Here is an 18758-nt window from a genome sequence, read left to right on the forward strand (position 1 = left end):
TTAACCTGCTCTAATATGTGCAGAGTTCTCCTGTGTTTGTCTTTGTTGAATAAATCCAGTCTGGTCTAAGTGGATTAGGCCAGGTAAAAGCTTTTCCAATCTGCGCGCTAATATAGATGTAAATAGCTTGTAATCTAAATTAAACATAGAAACATAGAAAATAGGTGCAGGAGTAGGCCATTCGGCCCTTCGAGCTTGCACCGCCATTTATTATGATCATGGCTGATCATCCAACTCAGAACCCCGCCCCAGCCTTCCCACCAGACCCCCTGATCCCCGTAGCCACAAGGGCCATATCTAACTCCCTCTTAAATATAGCCAATGAACTGGCTTCAACTGTTTCCTGTGGCAGAGAATTCCACAGATGCACCACTCTCTGCGTGAAGAAGTTTTTCCTAATCTCGGTCCTAAAAGGCTTCCCCTTTATCCACAAACTGTGACCCCTTGCTCTGGACTTCCCCAACATCGGAAACAATCTTCCTGCATCTAGCCTGTCCAATCCCTTTAGAATTTTATACGTTTCAATCAGATCCCCCCTCAATCTTCTAAATTCCAACGAGTACAAGCCCAGTTCATCCAGTCTTTCTTCATATGAAAGTCCTGCCATCCCAGGAATCAATCTGGTGAACCTTCTTTGTATACTCCCTCTATGGCAAGGATGTCTTTCCTCAGATTAGGGGACCAAAACTGCACACAATACTCCAGGTGTGGTCTCACCAAGGCCTTGTACAACTGCAGTCGTACCTCCCTGCTCCTGTACTCGAATCCTCTCGCTATAAATGCCAGCATACCATTCGTCTTTTTCACCGCCTGCTGTACCTGCATGCCCACTTTCAATGACTGGTGTATAATGACACCCAGGTCTCGTTGCACCTCCCCTTTTCCTAATTGGCCACCATTCAGATAATAATCTGTTTTCCTATTTTTGCCACCAAAGTGGATAACTTCACATTTATCCACATTAAATTGCATCTGCCATGAATTTGCCCACTCACCCAACCTATCCAAGTCACCCTGCATCCTCTTAGCATCCTCCTCACAGCTAACACTGCCACCCAGCTTCGTGTCATCCGCAAACTTGGAGATGCTGCATTTAATTCCCTCATCCAAGTCATTAATATATATTGTAAACAACTGGGGTCCCAGCACTGAGCCTTGCGGTACCCCACTAGTCACCGCCTGCCATTCTGAAAAGGTCCTGTTTATTCCCACTCTTTGCTTCCTGTCCGCTAACCAATTCTCCATCCACATCAATACCTTACCCCCAATACCGTGTGCTTTAAGTTTGCACACTAATCTCCTGTGTGGGACCTTGTCAAAAGCCTTTTGAAAATCCAAATATACCACATCCACTGGTTCTCCCCTATCCACTCTACTAGTTACATCCTCAAAAAATTCTATGAGATTCGTCACACATGATTTTCCTTTTACAAATCCATGCTGACTTTGTCCGATCATTTCACCGCTTTCCAAATTTCTGTTATCACATCTTTGATAACTGACTCCAGCAGTTTCCCCACCACCGACGTTAGGCTAACTGGTCTATAATTCCCCGGTTTCTCTCTCCCTCCTTTTTTAAAAAGTGGGGTTACATTAGCCACCCTCCAATCCTCAGGAACTAGTCCAGAATCTAACGAGTTTTGAAAAATTATCACTAATGCATCCACTATTTCTTGGGCTACTTCCTTAAGCACTCTAGGATGCAGACCATCTGGCCCTGGGGATTTATCTGCCTTCAATCCCTTCAATTTACCTAACACCACTTCCCTACTAACATGTATTTCGCTCAGTTCCTCCATCTCACTGGACCCTCTGTCCCCTACTATTTCTGGAAGATTATTTATGTCCTCCTTAGTGAAGACAGAACCAAAGTAATTATTCAATTGGTCTGCCATGTCCTTGCTCCCCATAATCAATTCACCTGTTTCTGTCTGTAGGGGACCAAGAACACTAATTAAGAACACTAATTGGCCGTTAATTGCCACATTCTAGTTTATCTTTACCCTCTTTAGGAATAACTGAAATAATCGCTTCTCTCCAGGAAGGTGGAGTTTCTCCTCTCTGCAAGATCCAATTAAAGGTGTTAAGCAGTAATGGGGCTAACTGTGTCTTCAGGGACTTGTACCACTCTGAGGTAAACCCATCAGAACCCGGGGACTTTCCAGCCTTTAACCTAGAGATGGCCACGTTCAGTTCTTTGACAGTTACTGGTTCTAATAAACTTTCATTTTGTAAATCTGTAAGTTTAGGTAGATCTAAAAAATTCAATACACTGTCTATATAGGGCTCATTGGGGGCCCGGAATTGGGAGTACAGCTCTCGATAATATGTTTCAAAACTCTCTTGAATTTTCCCTATTGTACTCTCCACAAGCTTTGTCTTTGGATTCTTTATTTTATGAATTGTATTGTCTGCTTGTTGCAGAAACATAGAAACATAGAAAATAGGTGCAGGAGTAGGCCATTCAGCCCTTCGAGCCTGCTCCGCCATTTATTATGATCATGGCTGATCATCCAACTCAGAATCCCGCCCCAGCCTTCCCTCCATACCCCCTGACCCCCATAGCCACAAGGGCCATATCTAACTCCCTCTTAAATATAGCCAATGAACTGGCCTCAACTGTTTCCTGTGGCAGAGAATTCCACAGATTCACCACTCTCTGTGTGAAGAAGTTTTTCCTAATCTCGGTCCTAAAAGGCTTCCCCTCTATCCTCAAACTGTGGCCCCTCGTTCTGGACTTCCCCAACATCGGGAACAATCTTCCTGCATCTAGCCTGTCCAATCCCTTTAGGATTTTATACGTTTCAATCAGATCCCCCCTCAATCTTCTAAATTCCAACGAGTACAAGCCCAGTTCATCCAGTCTTTCTTCATATGAAAGTCCTGCCATCCCAGGAATCAATCTGGTGAACCTTCTTTGTATACTCCCTCTATGGCAAGGATGTCTTTCCTCAGATTAGGGGACCAAAACTGCACACAATATTCCAGGTGTGGTTTCACCAAGGCCTTGTACAACTGCAGTCGTACCTCCCTGCTCCTGTACTCGAATCCTCTCGCTATAAATGCCAGCATACCATTCGCCTTTTTCACCGCCTGCTGTACCTGCATGCCCACTTTCAATGACTGGTGTATAATGACACCCAAGTCTCGTTGCACCTCCCCTTTTCCTAATCGGCCACCATTCAGATAATAATCTGTTTTCCTATTTTTGCCACCAAAGTGGATAACTTCACATTTATCCACATTAAATTGCATCTGCCATGAATTTGCCCACTCACCCAACCTATCCAAGTCACCCTGCATCCTCTTGGCATCCTCCTCACAGCTAACACTGCCACCCAGCTTCGTGTCAACCGCAAACTTGGAGATGCTGCATTTAATTCCCTCATCCAAGTCATTAATATATATTGTAAACAACTGGGGTCCCAGCACTGAGCCTTGCGGTACCCCACTAGTCACTGCCTGCCATTCTGAAAAGGTCCCGTTTATTCCCACTCTTTGCTTCCTGTCCGCTAACCAATTTTCCACCCACATCAATACCTTACCCCCAATACCGTGTGCTTTAAGTTTGCACACTAATCTCCTGTGTGGGACCTTGTCAAAAGCCTTTTGAAAATCCAAATATACCACATCCACTGGTTCTCCCCTATCCACTCTACTAGTTACATCCTCAAAAAATTCTATGAGAATCGTCAGACATGATGTTTTCGTAATTTATATGCTAATAATCTAGCTGATTTACCTCCTACTTCATAATTCTTTTGTCTCAGGTAAAGAAAATTTCTTTGAGTTTCCAACATATAAATATCGTCAATTTCACTTTGCAATTTCCTAATTTCCTGTTTTCGATTTGAATTACTTCTGTTGCTATCTACAACTTGAAGTTGTTTTAATTTTCCTTGAAGGTCTGCTAACTTCTGTGCATTGATTTTTTTCATGTGAGTGGTAATGGAAATAATTTTCCCTCTCAGTACAGCTTTCAATGTATCCCATAAGATCACTGGTGATGTTTCTCCCATGTCATTAAGGTCTAGATATTCTTTGATTTCTCCCCTTAATCTCTTCATTACTTTCGGGTTATTGAGTATATGTGAGTTTAGCCTCCATAGTGTTTTCCTCATTTTCCTTTCCAGGATTAGAGACATAGAGACTGGGCTATGATCCGACAGATCAATTGTTGCAATATTACAGTTTTTTATCCTGAGTCTATCTGTATTAAAGATAAAGAAATAGTCTATCCTTGAATAGGCTGAATGAGGGAAGAGTAATATGTATAATCTTTACTAGTAGGGTGTAATTCCCTCCAGACATCTATAATTCCCAACTCCTCCATCAATGAATTCACTTTCCGAGTCAGAGGTTTATTCTGAGTAACTATTCTCGAAGAATCTAATATAGGATTTAATCTAATATTAAAATCCCCTCCACAAATCACTACCCCTTGAGAACTGACCATTAGATCAAAAATGTGTCTATAAAATGACCATTCACAACCTGGAGGAGCATAAACATTCAGCAATGTTATTTCTGTACCTTCTATTCTTCCTGTGATTTTTACGAACCGTCCTTCTTTGTCTCTAGTCTCTGAAATATGTTCATAATTAAGAGTACTTGATATTAAAGTAGCTACCCCTCTTTTGTGACTCAATTTATATGATGAATAAAATACATGCTTAAAGCCCATTCTTTTTAATTTTCCATGTTCAGATTGGCTCATATGTGTTTCCTGGAGGAAAGCTATTTGTGCCCTCTCTTTTTTCAATTTAGACATAATCTTATTTCTTTTAATTGGATTCAAAACCCCATTAACATTATAGGAAATTATTTTTACCAATTCAGTTTGCATTTTTCTCTAGTCGAAAAAAACTCTCCTTTTCTAACCAAACAGTAAGCAATCCCTTCTCAACAGTAAACCAAGACATATAACCACACCCTAGACATTTTTGAACGTATAACATTTGAAAACTTTTCCCGACTTCCCAGTGAGGCCTGAGCACCGACCCGCCTCAGTTCAGAGGGATAACCTCTATCTTCACCCTGTGTTAGAGGGCCCTCAGCAGTTTGAATAATCATAGTGAATTTTCTCCTATTTATGTCTTGACCATATCGCTATCATTCAAGTTATTCCGCCCAGTTTATTTTCAGTTACCAGTTTTCATTTTACCTTTAAGTCCGATTTACTCTTTTCAGTCATTTCTCTTAATTAGTCTGTATTCTCTGTACATTTATATTCTCTGTATATTTGCAGCTTTTCCTTGTAGTTTGACACTCTGGTTCGAGTGGAGCGTCCTCGCCCCACTAACTGCCACGACTTCTGCCGAATCCTCTCCAGTAGCGACTCCGGTTGGGTGATAACTTTAATAGGTAGTCCCCGGTCTGCCAGGTCCGACGTTGTCTCCTCCAACGTAGCGTAAGTTTTTGTCCCTTCGTCGTAAAAGACTCTCAGCCGAGCTGGATACATGGCCTGGAATCTGATGTTGTTTTCCTTCAGGACCCTCCATGTTTCCGCATATTCCTTCCGTCTGGCAAGAAACCCCGGTGCGTAGTCGTGGTTTAAACTGATTTTACAGTTGTTCCACATGAAACCTTTCTTTTGCTATGCCCTTTTAAGCACCTCTTCTTTCGTTCTGTAACTGAGAAATCTGACCAGAATCGATCTGGGCTGGGTGCCTGCCGGAGGCTGTGGTGCTAATGCGCGGTGAGCCCTTTCTATCTGTAGGTCTTTTGCGGCCGGTATATCAAGGTTCTCTCTAAGCAGCTTCTCTATGAAGGGAATCATCAGTCCGGATTTACCTTCGGTTCCTTCGGGAACTCCGTAAATCCTCACATTTTCCCTTCTCGAGCGGCCTTCTTGATCTATTAGTTTCCACTGGAGCTGGTCTTGCAGCTTCAGCATTTCTGCTATCACCTCCTCTGCGTTTTGTAGCTTCTCTTCAATTCCAACAATCCTCGCTTCGGCTTCATCTATCCGCGAGTTAGTTTTTACTATTTCTCCTTTAATATCTTCCAGCTGTTTGCTGTTATCTTGTCGGAACTCGCGAATCTCTCCGAGAATCAAAGACAGAGTCACCGATTCCCCCTCATTATCTCCGTCCTGGCTTGCCGTGGGGGAGCTAGGCCCGTCGCCTTGCTGCATCTCCTTATGTTTATCAGCCTTCGGAGCGGACCTTTTAATCTTGTTCTTAGACATCATCCTTGCCCCTTTTATTAATATAGTTATGCAATATTAAGTATTTGTCTAAATTCGATTATGGGGCAGTTTACCTTCTTTTTTGTCGAGAGACCGTTCCCTTGATGGCCCGGAAGTCGCCTCCATTATTATCCTTAAAGTTACAGATGTAGCACCCCCGGCCACCCTGAGGGTCACTCGGCTCGCTGTCGTCTAGGGAAACAGCCTCGGCCCTGGCAAACTGGGTAATTCGTTTGTGTGGATGCTGTGTGAGGTACCCCACCCCGCCCAAATAACAGACAATACACCAGATGCAATTAAATGATATACAGTTTATAGATATTACTGGAACTATATAATTAATAGAAAATAAAATATAAAAGGAAAATAAAAGGCGCCACACTTATCAAAGTTCAATCTCTTCGTGCACAAAAACCGTTGGAGCTCAAGGACCTTCTTCTTCACCCTGCGACCCCCTTGGACCACCTCGACCGGCCGCCTGGGACCAACAACGGTGGTCGACCAGACGCTCCACACGAGTCCGTCTCCGTCTCCTCGTCGAATGTCCCGCTCGGGGTCCGACCCCGTTAGCGGACTCACAGCACCTCATCCATCCTCTGTCTCACTCTCCCGCCTTCTGCCCCAAGACCCCGCGCATACAGTATCTTCAAATACACCAAAACCATAACAACTATCCCAATTGGTTAATAGCACTCTCTTATCACACTCTAAAGCAAAAACAAGCTGCTAGCGCAAACTTTCTCAGCGTTTAACACAACAAAGCCGCATTCCCCAGATTAACATAACAAAGACGCCATTTTAATTAGCCTCCGCAGTAACATAAAAGTCGAAACCCCCTTACACAGAAATATGAAACTTTCCTATTCTTCCGGTGTTACTAAAATTTTGCACATGGTCAGCCATAAAATCTGTCCAGACTAGCAGGTCAAAGGGTCAGCAAAAGGGTTAATGAACTAAATAGTGAACTTGCATTCTCCTATTTGAACATTATAACCTAATGAACTTTTGTAAATCAATGCCCTAAGCTTAGACTTACAGCAGACAGTCTCATAATCAGGATGCAGTACCAAGTGCAGAAAAGAGAGGAACATATGACTTAGTTACTGTCCGTTTTATGACTAAAAATTTCTTCTGCTACGGATGTACCTATTTGAAGAAACTTCCCACTGCTTATTTGGAGTCCAGGATGCCCTGATCTTAAGGCAGACTCTCCATGATATATCTCGTAAATAAAGTGAGTTTGATCCTAGTCTAAAAAATGTTGGTGAACGCAGCAGGCCAGGCAGCATCTACAGGAAGAGGTACAGTTGACGTTTCAGGCCAAGACTCTTCGTCAGGACTAACTGAAAGAAGAGATAGTAAGAGATTTGAAAGTGGGGGGGGGAGGGGGAGATCCGAAATGATAGGAGAAGACAGGAGGGGGAGGGATGGAGCTAAGAGCTAGACAAGCCAGCGAGCACTGTGAGGGTCATGTTTTTTGACATCTCCAGTGCGTTCAACACCATCTGCCCTGCTCTGCTGGGGGAGAAGCTGACAGCGATGTAGGTGGATGCTTTCCTAGTGTCATGGATTCTTGATTACCTGACTGGCAGACCACAGTACGTGTGCTTGCAACACTGTGTGTCTGACAGAGTGATCAGCAACACTGGGGCTCCACAGGGGACTGTCTTGTCTCCCTTTCTATTCACCATTTACACCTCGGACTTCAACTACTGCACAGAGTCTTGTCATCTTCAGAAGTTTTCGGATGACTCTGCCATAGTTGGATGCATCAGCAAGGGAGATGAGGCTGAGTACAGGGCTACGGTAGGAAACTTTGTCACATGGTATGAGCAGAATTATCTGCAGCTTAATGTGAAAAAGACTAAGGAGCTGGTGGTAGACCTGAGGAGAGTTAAGGTACCGGTGACCCCTGTTTCCATCCAGGGGGTCAGTGTGGACATGGTGGATGATTACAAATACCTGGGGATACGAATTGACAACAAACTGGACTGGTTAAAGAACACTGAGGCTGTCTACAAGAAGGGTCAGAGCCGTCTCTATTTCCTGAGGAGACTGAGGTCCTTTAACATCTGCCGGACGATGCTGAGGATGTTCTATGAGTCTGTGGTGGCCAGTGCGATCATGTTTGCTGTTGTGTGCTGGGGCAGCAGGCTGAGAGCAGCAGACACCAACAGAATCAACAAACTCATTCGTAAGGCCAGCGATGTTGTGGGGATGGAACTGGACTCTCTGACAGTGGTGTCTGAAAAGAGGATGCTGTCCAAGTTGCATGCCATCTTGGACAATGTCTCCCATCCACTACATAATGTACTGTTGGGCACAGGAGTACATTCAGCCAGAGACTCATTCCACCGAGATACAACACAGAGCGTCATAGGAAGTCATTCCTGCCTGTGACCATCAAACTTTACAACTCCTCCCTTGGAGGGTCATACACCCTGAGCCAATAGGCTGGTCCTGGACTTATTTCTTGGTATAATTTACATATTACTATTTAACTATTTATGGTTTTATTACTATTTAATTATTTATGGTGCAACTGTAACAAAAACCAATTTCCCCTGGGATCAATAAAGTATGACTATGACTATGAAAGTTGATTGGCAAAAGGGATACGAGGCTGGAGAAGGGAGAGGATCATGGGACAGGAGGCCTAGGGAGAAAGATGGGGGGAGGGGAGCCCAGATCATGCCTGGCCTGCTGTGTTCACCAGCATTTTTTGTCTGTGTTGCTTGAATTTCCAGCATCTGCAGATTTTCTTGTGTTTTGATCCTAGTCTTCTTGGAGGCTGCGTTTATTTGTCTTTCTTTTTCTTTTTAAATCTTTTTATTGAATAAGTATACAAAAAGGTAAGCCATATAGGCACTAATACACTGTTAGAATATAATAAAATTACAGAAGATATTAATACAAAAAAAATACTACAATGTAATTTAAACATAACGTACCAAGGTAACATAATAGTATAATAATTTTTATATATATATCAATAGAGAAAGGAAAAAAAAAACCCCCAAAAAACCCCACCGTGCAACTAACTAAAAGCAAAGCAAAGCAATGGGCTAACTTGAAACCAAACAGAGTTAAAAAACTTAAAATCACGTCCTCAATCCCGACCTCCATTAAAAACAGTAAAAAAAAACAAGAAGGGTATATATTACATTAAATGAAAATATTGAATAAAAGATCTCCAGGTCTGTTCAAATTTAAATGAGGAGTCATAAAGATTGCTTCTAATTTTCTCCAAATTCAAGCATAATATCGTCTGAGAAAACCAAAAAAAGGTAGATGGAGCATTGAGCTCTTTCCAATGTTGTAAGATACATCTTTTTGCCATTAAAGTAAGAAATGCAATCATTCTACGGGCTGAAGGGGAAAGATTACTGGAAATTTTAGGTAGTCCAAAGATAGCAGTAATAGGATGAGGAGAGATATCTATATTCAATACCTTGGAAATAATATTAAAAATGTCTCTCCAAAAAGTTTCCAGAGTAGGGCAAGACCAAAACATATGAGTTAAAGAGGCTATCTGCCCCGGACATCTATCACAAAAAGGATTAATATGAGAATAAAAGCGCGCTAATTTATCTTTGGACATATGTGCTCTATGAACAACTTTAAATTGAATTAGGGAATGTTTAGCACAGATAGAGGAAGTATTGACTAATTGTAAAATCTGTCCCCAGTCATCCACAGAAATGATAAACTCCAATTCCTGTTCCCAATCTACCCTAATCTTATCAAATGGAGCTTTCCTAAGTTTCATAATAATATTATAAATCATAGCTGATGCACCTTTCTGACATGGATTAAGGTTAATTATAGTATGTAAAATGTATGTAGGAGGAAGCATTGGAAAGGAAGAAAGTATAGTACTTAGGAAATTTCTAACTTGTAAATATCTAAAAAAATGTATTCTTGATAAGTTATATTTATTAGATAATTGTTCAAAAGACATAAGGGAACCATCTAAAAATAAATCCAAAAACCGTGAAATACCCTTAGTCTTCCAAATTTGAAAAGCACGATCCGTAAAAGAGGGAGGAAAAAATATGTTACCTAAAATAGGAATCGCCAACCCAAATTGATTAAGATCAAAAAACTTTCTGAATTGAAACCAAATACGTAAGGTATATTTAACTATCGGGTTAGACACCTGTTTAAGGCGTTTCAAATCAAAAGGAAGAGAGGAACCTAAAATAGAGCCAAGTGTATAACCCCGAACAGATTGTAATTCCAATGCTACCCATTTAGGAATGGATAGTATATCCTGGTCAAGGAACCAGAATTTCATATGTCGAATATTAATTGCCCAATAATAAAATCTAAAATTAGGTAATGCTAAGCCTCCATCTCTCTTAGCTTTCTGTAAATGTATTTTACCCAGTCTCGGGTTTTTATTTTGCCAAATAAATGAAGAAATTTTAGAGTCGACTTTGTCAAAAAAAGATTTTGGAGCAAAGATTGGTAATGCTTGAAATATATATAAAAATTTTGGCAAAAAAAACATCTTAACTGCATTAATACGACCAATCAAAGTTAAATATAAAGGAAACCATTTAGATGAAAGTTGAATAATATGGTCTATTAATGGTAAAAAGTTAATCTTAAATAAATCTTTGTATTTACAAGTAATTTTAATTCCAAGATATGAAAAATAATTATTAATCAATTTAAATGGAAAGTTATGATATAAGGGAAGTTGTTTATTAATCGGAAAAAGTTCACTCTTACTAAGATTTAATTTATAACCAGAAAAGAAACTAAATTGTGCTAATAACTCTAAAACAGCCGGGATGGATTTTTGGGGGTTAGAAATATATAACAGTAAGTCATCAGCATAGAGTGATATTTTATGGGACTTTAATCCCCGAGTTATCCCAGTAATATTTGGAAATTCTCGAATGGCAATTGCAAGAGGTTCTAATGCAATATCAAATAATAAAGGACTAAGAGGACAACCTTGTCGAGTACCTTGAAAAAGAGGGAAAAAAGGTGAACTTAAAGAGTTAGTACGGACCGAGGCCACAGGAGAATGATATAACAGTTTAATCCAGGATATAAATTTCGAACTAAAATTAAACATTTCAAGCACCTTAAATAAATAAGGCCATTCTACTCTATCAAAAACTTTCTCAGCATCTAAAGAGATAACACACTCAGGAACATTTTGTGAGGGAGTATAAACAATATTTAACAGTGTGCGAATATTATAAAAAGAGTAACGACCTTTAATAAAACCCGTTTGGTCTTCCGAAATAATAGAAGGAAGTACTTTTTCTAACCTATTTGCTAATAACTTAGAAAATACTTTAGAATCAACATTTAATAAAGATATTCGTCTATAAGATGCACATTGAGCAGGATCTTTATCCTTCTTTAATATTAGAGAAATTGACACTCTATTGAAAGATTCGGGAAGTTTACCAAGCTTTAATGAAGCCTCAAAAACCCTACAGAACCAAGGGATTAATGAAGGTGCAAAACATTTATAAAATTCTACGGTAAACCCATCAGGGCCAGGAGCTTTCCCCAAATTCATAGAGAAGATAACATTCTTAATCTCATCCGTGGTAATGGGAGTATCTAACATAGAAGACATATCCTGCGAAATCTCAGGGAAATCTAGATTATCTAAAAAATCATTCATATATTTAGAATCTTGAGGAGACTCTGATTGATATAAGGAAGAATAAAAATCACAGAATGTTTGATTAATCCCCACATGATCAAGTATCAATCGGTCATTTTGATTATAAATCTGATTAATTTGAGATTTAGCATAATTAGACTTCAGTTGATTAGCCAACAGTTTGCCAATTTTGTCACTGTGTACATAAGATTCACTTCTTGTTTTCTTTAATTGGTTTACAATCATTAGATTGTTAGATTTAGCCTTGGGGCCATGGGGTGGGGGGGTGGGAGGGGCTTCACGTTTTAGTTTCTTTCTTCTTGGGCTATGTACATTATTGAAGTATTGGTTGCGTTCTTCTTCCCGGTATCTCTTATACGTTCTGTTCCCTTTCCGGGTTCGTGGGTCGAGCCTATCGTCAATCCTCCTTGTTGCGGGTTGACTTTAGGGTTTATGGAGTCTATTATTAATTTTGTCTCCTGGAATACTAATGGTCTTAATCATCCTATTAAAAGGAAAAAAGTTTTTAAAGTGTTCCGGAGACTTAAAGCACAAATTTCATTTTTACAAGAGACCCATGTGCGGAGGGGGGACAGACTACGTTTTTTTAAATTCTGGAAGGAACAACAGTTTCATTTGAACTCCAATGCTAAGATTTGAGGCGTCTCTATTTTTATAGACTCCTCAGTTACTTTTATACAACATGATATTATTTTTGATCCGAATGGTAGATTTCTATTGGTTAGTGGTCTATTATTTAATAAAAAGGTAGTTTTGGTTAATGTCTATGCTCCTAATATGGACTGTCCAGAATTTTATAAATCATTATTTAATCAGTTCCCGAATTTGAATGAGTTTACATTGATCTGGGGTGGAGATCTTAATACCTGTTTATCTCCAGCTTTGGACTGTTCGGCTCCTCTACGGACCTTACCTAATAAATCTGCAACTTTGATTAATTCATTCCTTTCTGATTCTGGGTCGACGGACATTTGGCGTTTTTTGCATCCTCAGGAAAAAGATTTTTCCTTTTTTTCACATGTTCACCATTCCTATTCAAGAATTGATTATTTCTTTATTGATTCTCGTCTTATTTCTTCAGTGATTAAATGTGATTATGACTCTATAAACATTTCGGATCATGCTCCACTTAAGCTTTCTATTAAAATTCTGGCCAATATACAAAATAATAGACAATGGCGTTTTAATTCACTGTTGCTTCAGGACTCGGACTTTGTTAACTTTATGAATGAACAGATTGATCTTTTTTTTACAATTAACTATACGGAGGATATTTCTGTGAACATTCTTTGGGATACTTTTAAAGCTTATATTCGTGGTCAGATTATCTTGTATTCTGCTGCTTTGAGGAAGAAGTTGAAGCAGGAGGAGTTGGTAATTGTGGACAAGATTAAGGAAATTGATAAGAAATATGTTATAGCTCCTTCTGAGGAGTTATATAAACAAAGAACTGAACTTCAAATGGAACACAGTTTATTACTTTCGTCCTCGATTGTAAACCAATTAAAGAAAACAAGAAGTTTATTTGTCTAATCAAGATAGTTAGTTTTGCTAACAACTAAGAATTCCAAGTCCCTGTTTTCTAAACAGGAAGCAATTTCTGAATTTGCTTCCTGTTTAGAAAATAATAAATGCCTTTATTTCTTCTACCAGACACTTCTCTACACTGTATTCCATCTGCTTTTATAAATGAAAAATCCAGGTGACTAACAAAAATTTAACTGCCCAAATAAAAGTTTGAAATATTTTACTAGGTTAATTCATAAATGCATAATATGGTAATGGTCCATGAGTAACTTTGTGGAATATTGCCATTTATATTAAATCATATTGCTGCTAAAAACATACATCATGTACAACACAAAACAATGTCTCCTGCATTCATCTTTAAGTAGAAATAATATTTGTTTCATGTAGTTAGGTGGTATGTGAATTTAAAAGAGTAAATACACAAATCAGAAGATAGCATACACTTACCAGTAATGATATTGTGAGTATGCCTCTTTGGTTGAAATTCAGAAATATTAGCACAGGATGATGGATTCATGCATCTGATATCATGTGTAGAAGAATAAGATGTGGAATAATTTTGACTTGATCCTGTTGGGTTGGTTAATTCTTTCATTGCTAGGCCTTGAGCACCTTTGGTCCGATTTTCCATCGACACTTTATTTAGAATGCTGCGCTTTTAGATGTAAAACAAGTTTTTAAAATGTATATTTGAAAGTTGCATTTTACCCTAGTGTTAGCAAACTAAATCCTGAAGCACATTTTCTAAGAATCCTTGCATTAGTAAATACATAATTCAGTACTACCAATCTATTTTATTTCCTCTTTCTGGTCTTTGTTGCCTTTATCCTCCAAACTGTCCTCTGCTTTCCGAACACATTAACTCACCCCTAACTGCTAGGTGGAATTTTGCCAGTGTTAGTCCTATCCCCACTGAGATACAGTCCAGAACATGTCCCAATATCTCTAGAAGTTAAATGGTCATCCTGCACCATTTCTTCATTTGCACTACTTTCTCATTTATATATTCATGTGGCAACAGTGGTATTTCAAAGATAACTGCCTTTGTGGTCTTTTTTACACTCTCACAATTCTGTAATTTATCCACAGGACCATATCTTTCTTTTTATCTGTGCACTGAAATGGAAACAAACTTCTGGCTACACTAATTCCTTAAGAAGCTTATGACCATAAGAAAAAGAGCAGAATTAGGCCACTTGGCACATCAAGTCTGCTCCATCATTCAATCACGGCTGATTTATTTTTGCTCTCAACCCCCTTCTCCTGCCTTTGTCCCGAAACCTTTGACACCCTTACTAATCAAAAACCTTGACTTTAATTATACCCAATGACTTGGCCTCCCTGGCCACCTGTGGGAATGAATTCCACAGATTCACCACCATCCAGCTTAAGAAATTCCTCCTCATCGCCGTTCTAAAGCAGCGGTCCCCAACCAGCAACATGAAACAATATGAGTCAGCTGCACCTTTCCTCATTCCCTGTCACGCATTGTTGATCTTGAACATAGGATTGCCAACTGTCCTGTATTTGCCAGGCCATCCCGTATACTGGGCTAAAACCCAAATCATACCAAATAACACATAAAACCTAAAATAAAACCATAGAATAAAAGCAGGAATGATATGAGAAATACACAGTCTATATAAAGTAGAAATAATGTATGTACAGTATAGTCGGGAAGATTAAGTTGAAACCGATTTGTGGGAAAAAAAATCGGCACGTATGCACATGCACACAGAGGTGCCTGCGCAAGGCTTCATGGTCATGGTAGTCTTTCTCGGGGTAAACCCAAGTGCCCAGTATTTGACTGCAACTTTTGCCCTTATTTGGGAGTGAGAAAGTTGGCAACCCTAACTGTAAGAGCCATGTTGAGGTGAGTTTAACCCTATTTTACCCCCCCCCCCGGGGTCAGCCAGTCCGTGGTGCAAAAAAGGTTGGGGACCCCTGTGCTAAAATACGTCCTTTTATTCTGAAGCCTTTCCCTCTGGTTCCTACTACAGGAAACATCTCTACATCCACTCTATCTAGGCCTTTCAATACACGGTAGGGTAGCTTTCAATGATGTTCCCCCTCATTCTTCTAAAGTCCAGTGAGTACAGGCCTAGAGCCATCAGATACATCTCATACATTAACCCTTTCACTACCAAGATCATTCTCGTAAACCTCCAATGAATCCTCTCCAATGCTAGTGTAACACCTGTCTTATTGTGTGTGACTAGTTGCCTGACTCTTTTGAGAAAATCAAATTACACTAGGTGTTAGTAGGCCATCAGAATGTATCGGAAGGAGGCAGTGAATAGAAACCACACACTTCTGGGGATAAGGAATTTTTTTTATAAGAAAAAATATGTACAAAATATTTACATGAGGAAGAACAATTCAAAATTCCAACATTCTGTTTAGGTTCCAAATCTGAGATATCAAACCACAGCAAATTCCTTTATAATTAGAATCAGTGAAATTCCTTTTTACTGTAATCTAACTAATTAAACCTAGTGTTATTCTCTATTTAAAAGTTTACAGACTAAACTTTCCTTTTCACTTATCCCTAGTTAGTTAGAAAACCAAATACAATTTCATTTCTCAAGTATTATAGTTAACTTCAGTTTCAGTTCCAGGCAGTATATCTACAAGTTTAAATTCAAATTCAAAAATTATATATATACACGCAATTTAACTCCTTTCACGACAATTCTCCAACATCACAACTCTTAGACAAAGTAAATCTCATTCATTAACTTATCAAAGTCTTTGCAAAAATACTCAGTTCTTGGAGAGAATCAAATTTGGATTCTTCGAATGAAAATAAACCTATATATCCAACTGTATTAAATCCTCTGCGTTATTAGACATTTTGTTCCTGCGCTGGTTCTTCATTTTGGGTGGCTCGCCATCTTCCTTCTTGGTTCATTAGAATTAAATAGTTTATCATCCACAGTAAGTCAGTTCACAAACTTGTACAAAGCTTCACCAGATCTGTTGGTATGATTTTACAGAACTAATTCCCGACTACAAAGTAGGGATTTTGGACACTCGTCTCTGCAGATATTGTCTCATTAAAGCTGCTGCATGTTATAGCTGTAGCTTCAATAAATCTTTTATCACTATTGTCTGTCCTCCAGGGGTTTCAAGTTAGTAGGGTAAAGCAGGGTACTAATTCCACTCTTAACAGTTCACGTCTTCAGCTTCTGGTGATTGCTGTGTTTCCCTCCTTGTCTGTCCTGTGTCCAGCCCGCCCCTCCCTCCCATAGTGTTTTTTTCAAATTCTTTTTTTAAAAATTGGTAAACCTTGTTTTCATCCCTCCGTGGATAGAACTTTCTAACATGACATCTTTGGGTTTAATTAACCTGGGTTACACTAGCACATTCTTTCTTAAACACGAGGTCTAAAACTGCTCACAATACTAGAAATGTGGTCTGTCCATTGCCTTATAAATCCTCAGCATTATATCCTCCTAGTTCTCCCGCAACTGCATTTGCCTTTACTATCGACTCAACAAGCAAGTTAATATTTAGGGAATTCTGCACAAGGACTCCCAAGTCCCAGTGCACTTCCAATTTCTGAATTTGCTCCTCATTTAGCCCAAGTATTTATTCCTTCTACCATAGTGTATGATCATATACTTCCCTACACTGTATTCAATCTGCCACTTTTTTGCCCATTCATCTAATCTGTCCAAGTCCTTCTGCAGCAGGGGTTCACAACTTTGGATCCATGGACCACCCCAGTTAATGGTAGGGGTCCATAGCATAAAAAAGGTTAGGAACCCCTGTTCTGCAGACTCTCTGCTTCCTCAACACTACCTGTGCCTCCACCTAATTTTGTATTGTCTGTTAACTTAGCCACAAAGCTATTAATTCTGTCATTCAGATCATTAAGGTATAATCTGAAAAGTAGCAGACCAACACCAACCCCTGCAGAACACCAGTAGTAACTGGCAGCCAATCAGAAAAGGTCTCCTCTCTGGCTTTGGTCAGTGAGCCAATCTTCTGTCCATGCTGGTACCTTTTCTGTAATACCATGAGCTTTTATCTTATTTAGCAGCCTCATGTGCGGCACATTCTCAAAGGCCTTCTGCAAATCCAAGTAAACAACATTCACTGACTCACTTATGTCTATCCTGCCTGTTATTTCCTCAAAGAACTCCAATAGATTTGTCAGCAAGATTTCCCCTTTAGGAAACCATTCTGACCTTGGCCTATTTCTTCATGTGCCTTCCAGTACCCCAAAACCTCATCCTTAATAATGGACTTTAATATCTTGCCAACCAATAAAATCAGGGTAATTGGCTTATAATTTCCTGTCTTCTGTTTCCCTTCCTTCTTAAAATAATTTTTCAGTCCTCCAAAACCATTCCAGAATCTAGTGATTCTTGAAAGATTATTAGTAATGCTTCCACATAATGTTTGGCAACTATTTAGTAGTAAGATTAAATCTAGAATGAATAGGGTAATGTGACATCCTGCGATCAGATCTGTGACCATAAAAATCCTTATCTACTCCTAGAAATTGCAGTGTCTGCCATTTTAACTCTCCTCCCTTTTTATTCCACTTCATACAACAGAAGTTAATTGTGAAACCATGGGGTTGGGGTTGGTTTTGGCTATGCTCCAATGAACACATGACCTCTTATCATTACCACCATCGGGGAGGAGGTACAGGGGGTCTGAAACCTACAGTCAACAATTCAGAGACAGTTTCTTCTCCTTTGCCATCAGATTTCTGAAAGATCCATGAACTCATGAATGCCACTTTGTTATTGTACAAATGTTATTCCTCTTTTTTGCACTATTTGTTAACCTTTAACATTTATTTTATGCATTTGCACAATACTGCTGCTGCAAAACTACAAATTTTACATAATATACTTGTATGTCAGTGATTATAAATCAAATTCTGATTCTGATTCAATGGTTGCATGGTAGCACAGTGGTTAGTGTAATGCTATTACAGCATCAGCAATCAGGATTCAATTTCTGCTGCTGTCTGTAAGGAGAACAAGCTTCAGGAGTTAATTACACCAGAGCTTAAGCTCTTATAGGTAAACAGGGTATAGGTGATCATTAGGCATACCAGGAGGACTGCCTGTCAATTTAACTGCCCTGCCCTTGTATTCCACCCAGACAATCAGAGTTAATTGCAAAACCACGTGGTTGGTTCTGGCTATGCTCCAATGATCACATGCCCTCTTATTGTTACTACCTTTGGGGAGAAGGTACGGTGGGGGGGGGTAAACTTGAAGACCCACAATCAACAATTCATAAACAGCTTCTTCACCTCTGCAATCAGATATGGTCCATGAACCTGTAATGCTATTACAGCGCCAACAGTCGGGGTTCAGTTCCGCTGCAGTCTGTCTCTACGTTCTCCCCATCATCACT

General features: G+C 39.6%; 1 protein-coding gene across 6 annotated transcripts in view; it reads right to left on the reverse strand.

Moving 5' to 3' along the window:
• Positions 1 to 18758, reverse strand: part of LOC134352016 (uncharacterized) — an 82955-nt gene that overhangs the window by 42141 nt on the left and 22056 nt on the right. For all 6 annotated transcript variants that reach the window (XR_010019328.1, XR_010019327.1, XM_063059064.1 and 3 more), the window contains one exon: positions 13824 to 14031. Coding sequence is in view for 4 of the 6 variants with exons in the window: in XM_063059064.1 (XP_062915134.1) it covers positions 13824 to 14031 (208 nt within the window). In the remaining 2 variants the exon portion in view is untranslated. The remainder of the gene's footprint in view (positions 1 to 13823; positions 14032 to 18758) is intronic.

Source organism: Mobula hypostoma, chromosome 9 (genome assembly GCF_963921235.1).
Source record: "Mobula hypostoma chromosome 9, sMobHyp1.1, whole genome shotgun sequence".
Taxonomy (NCBI): Eukaryota; Metazoa; Chordata; class Chondrichthyes; order Myliobatiformes; family Myliobatidae; genus Mobula; species Mobula hypostoma.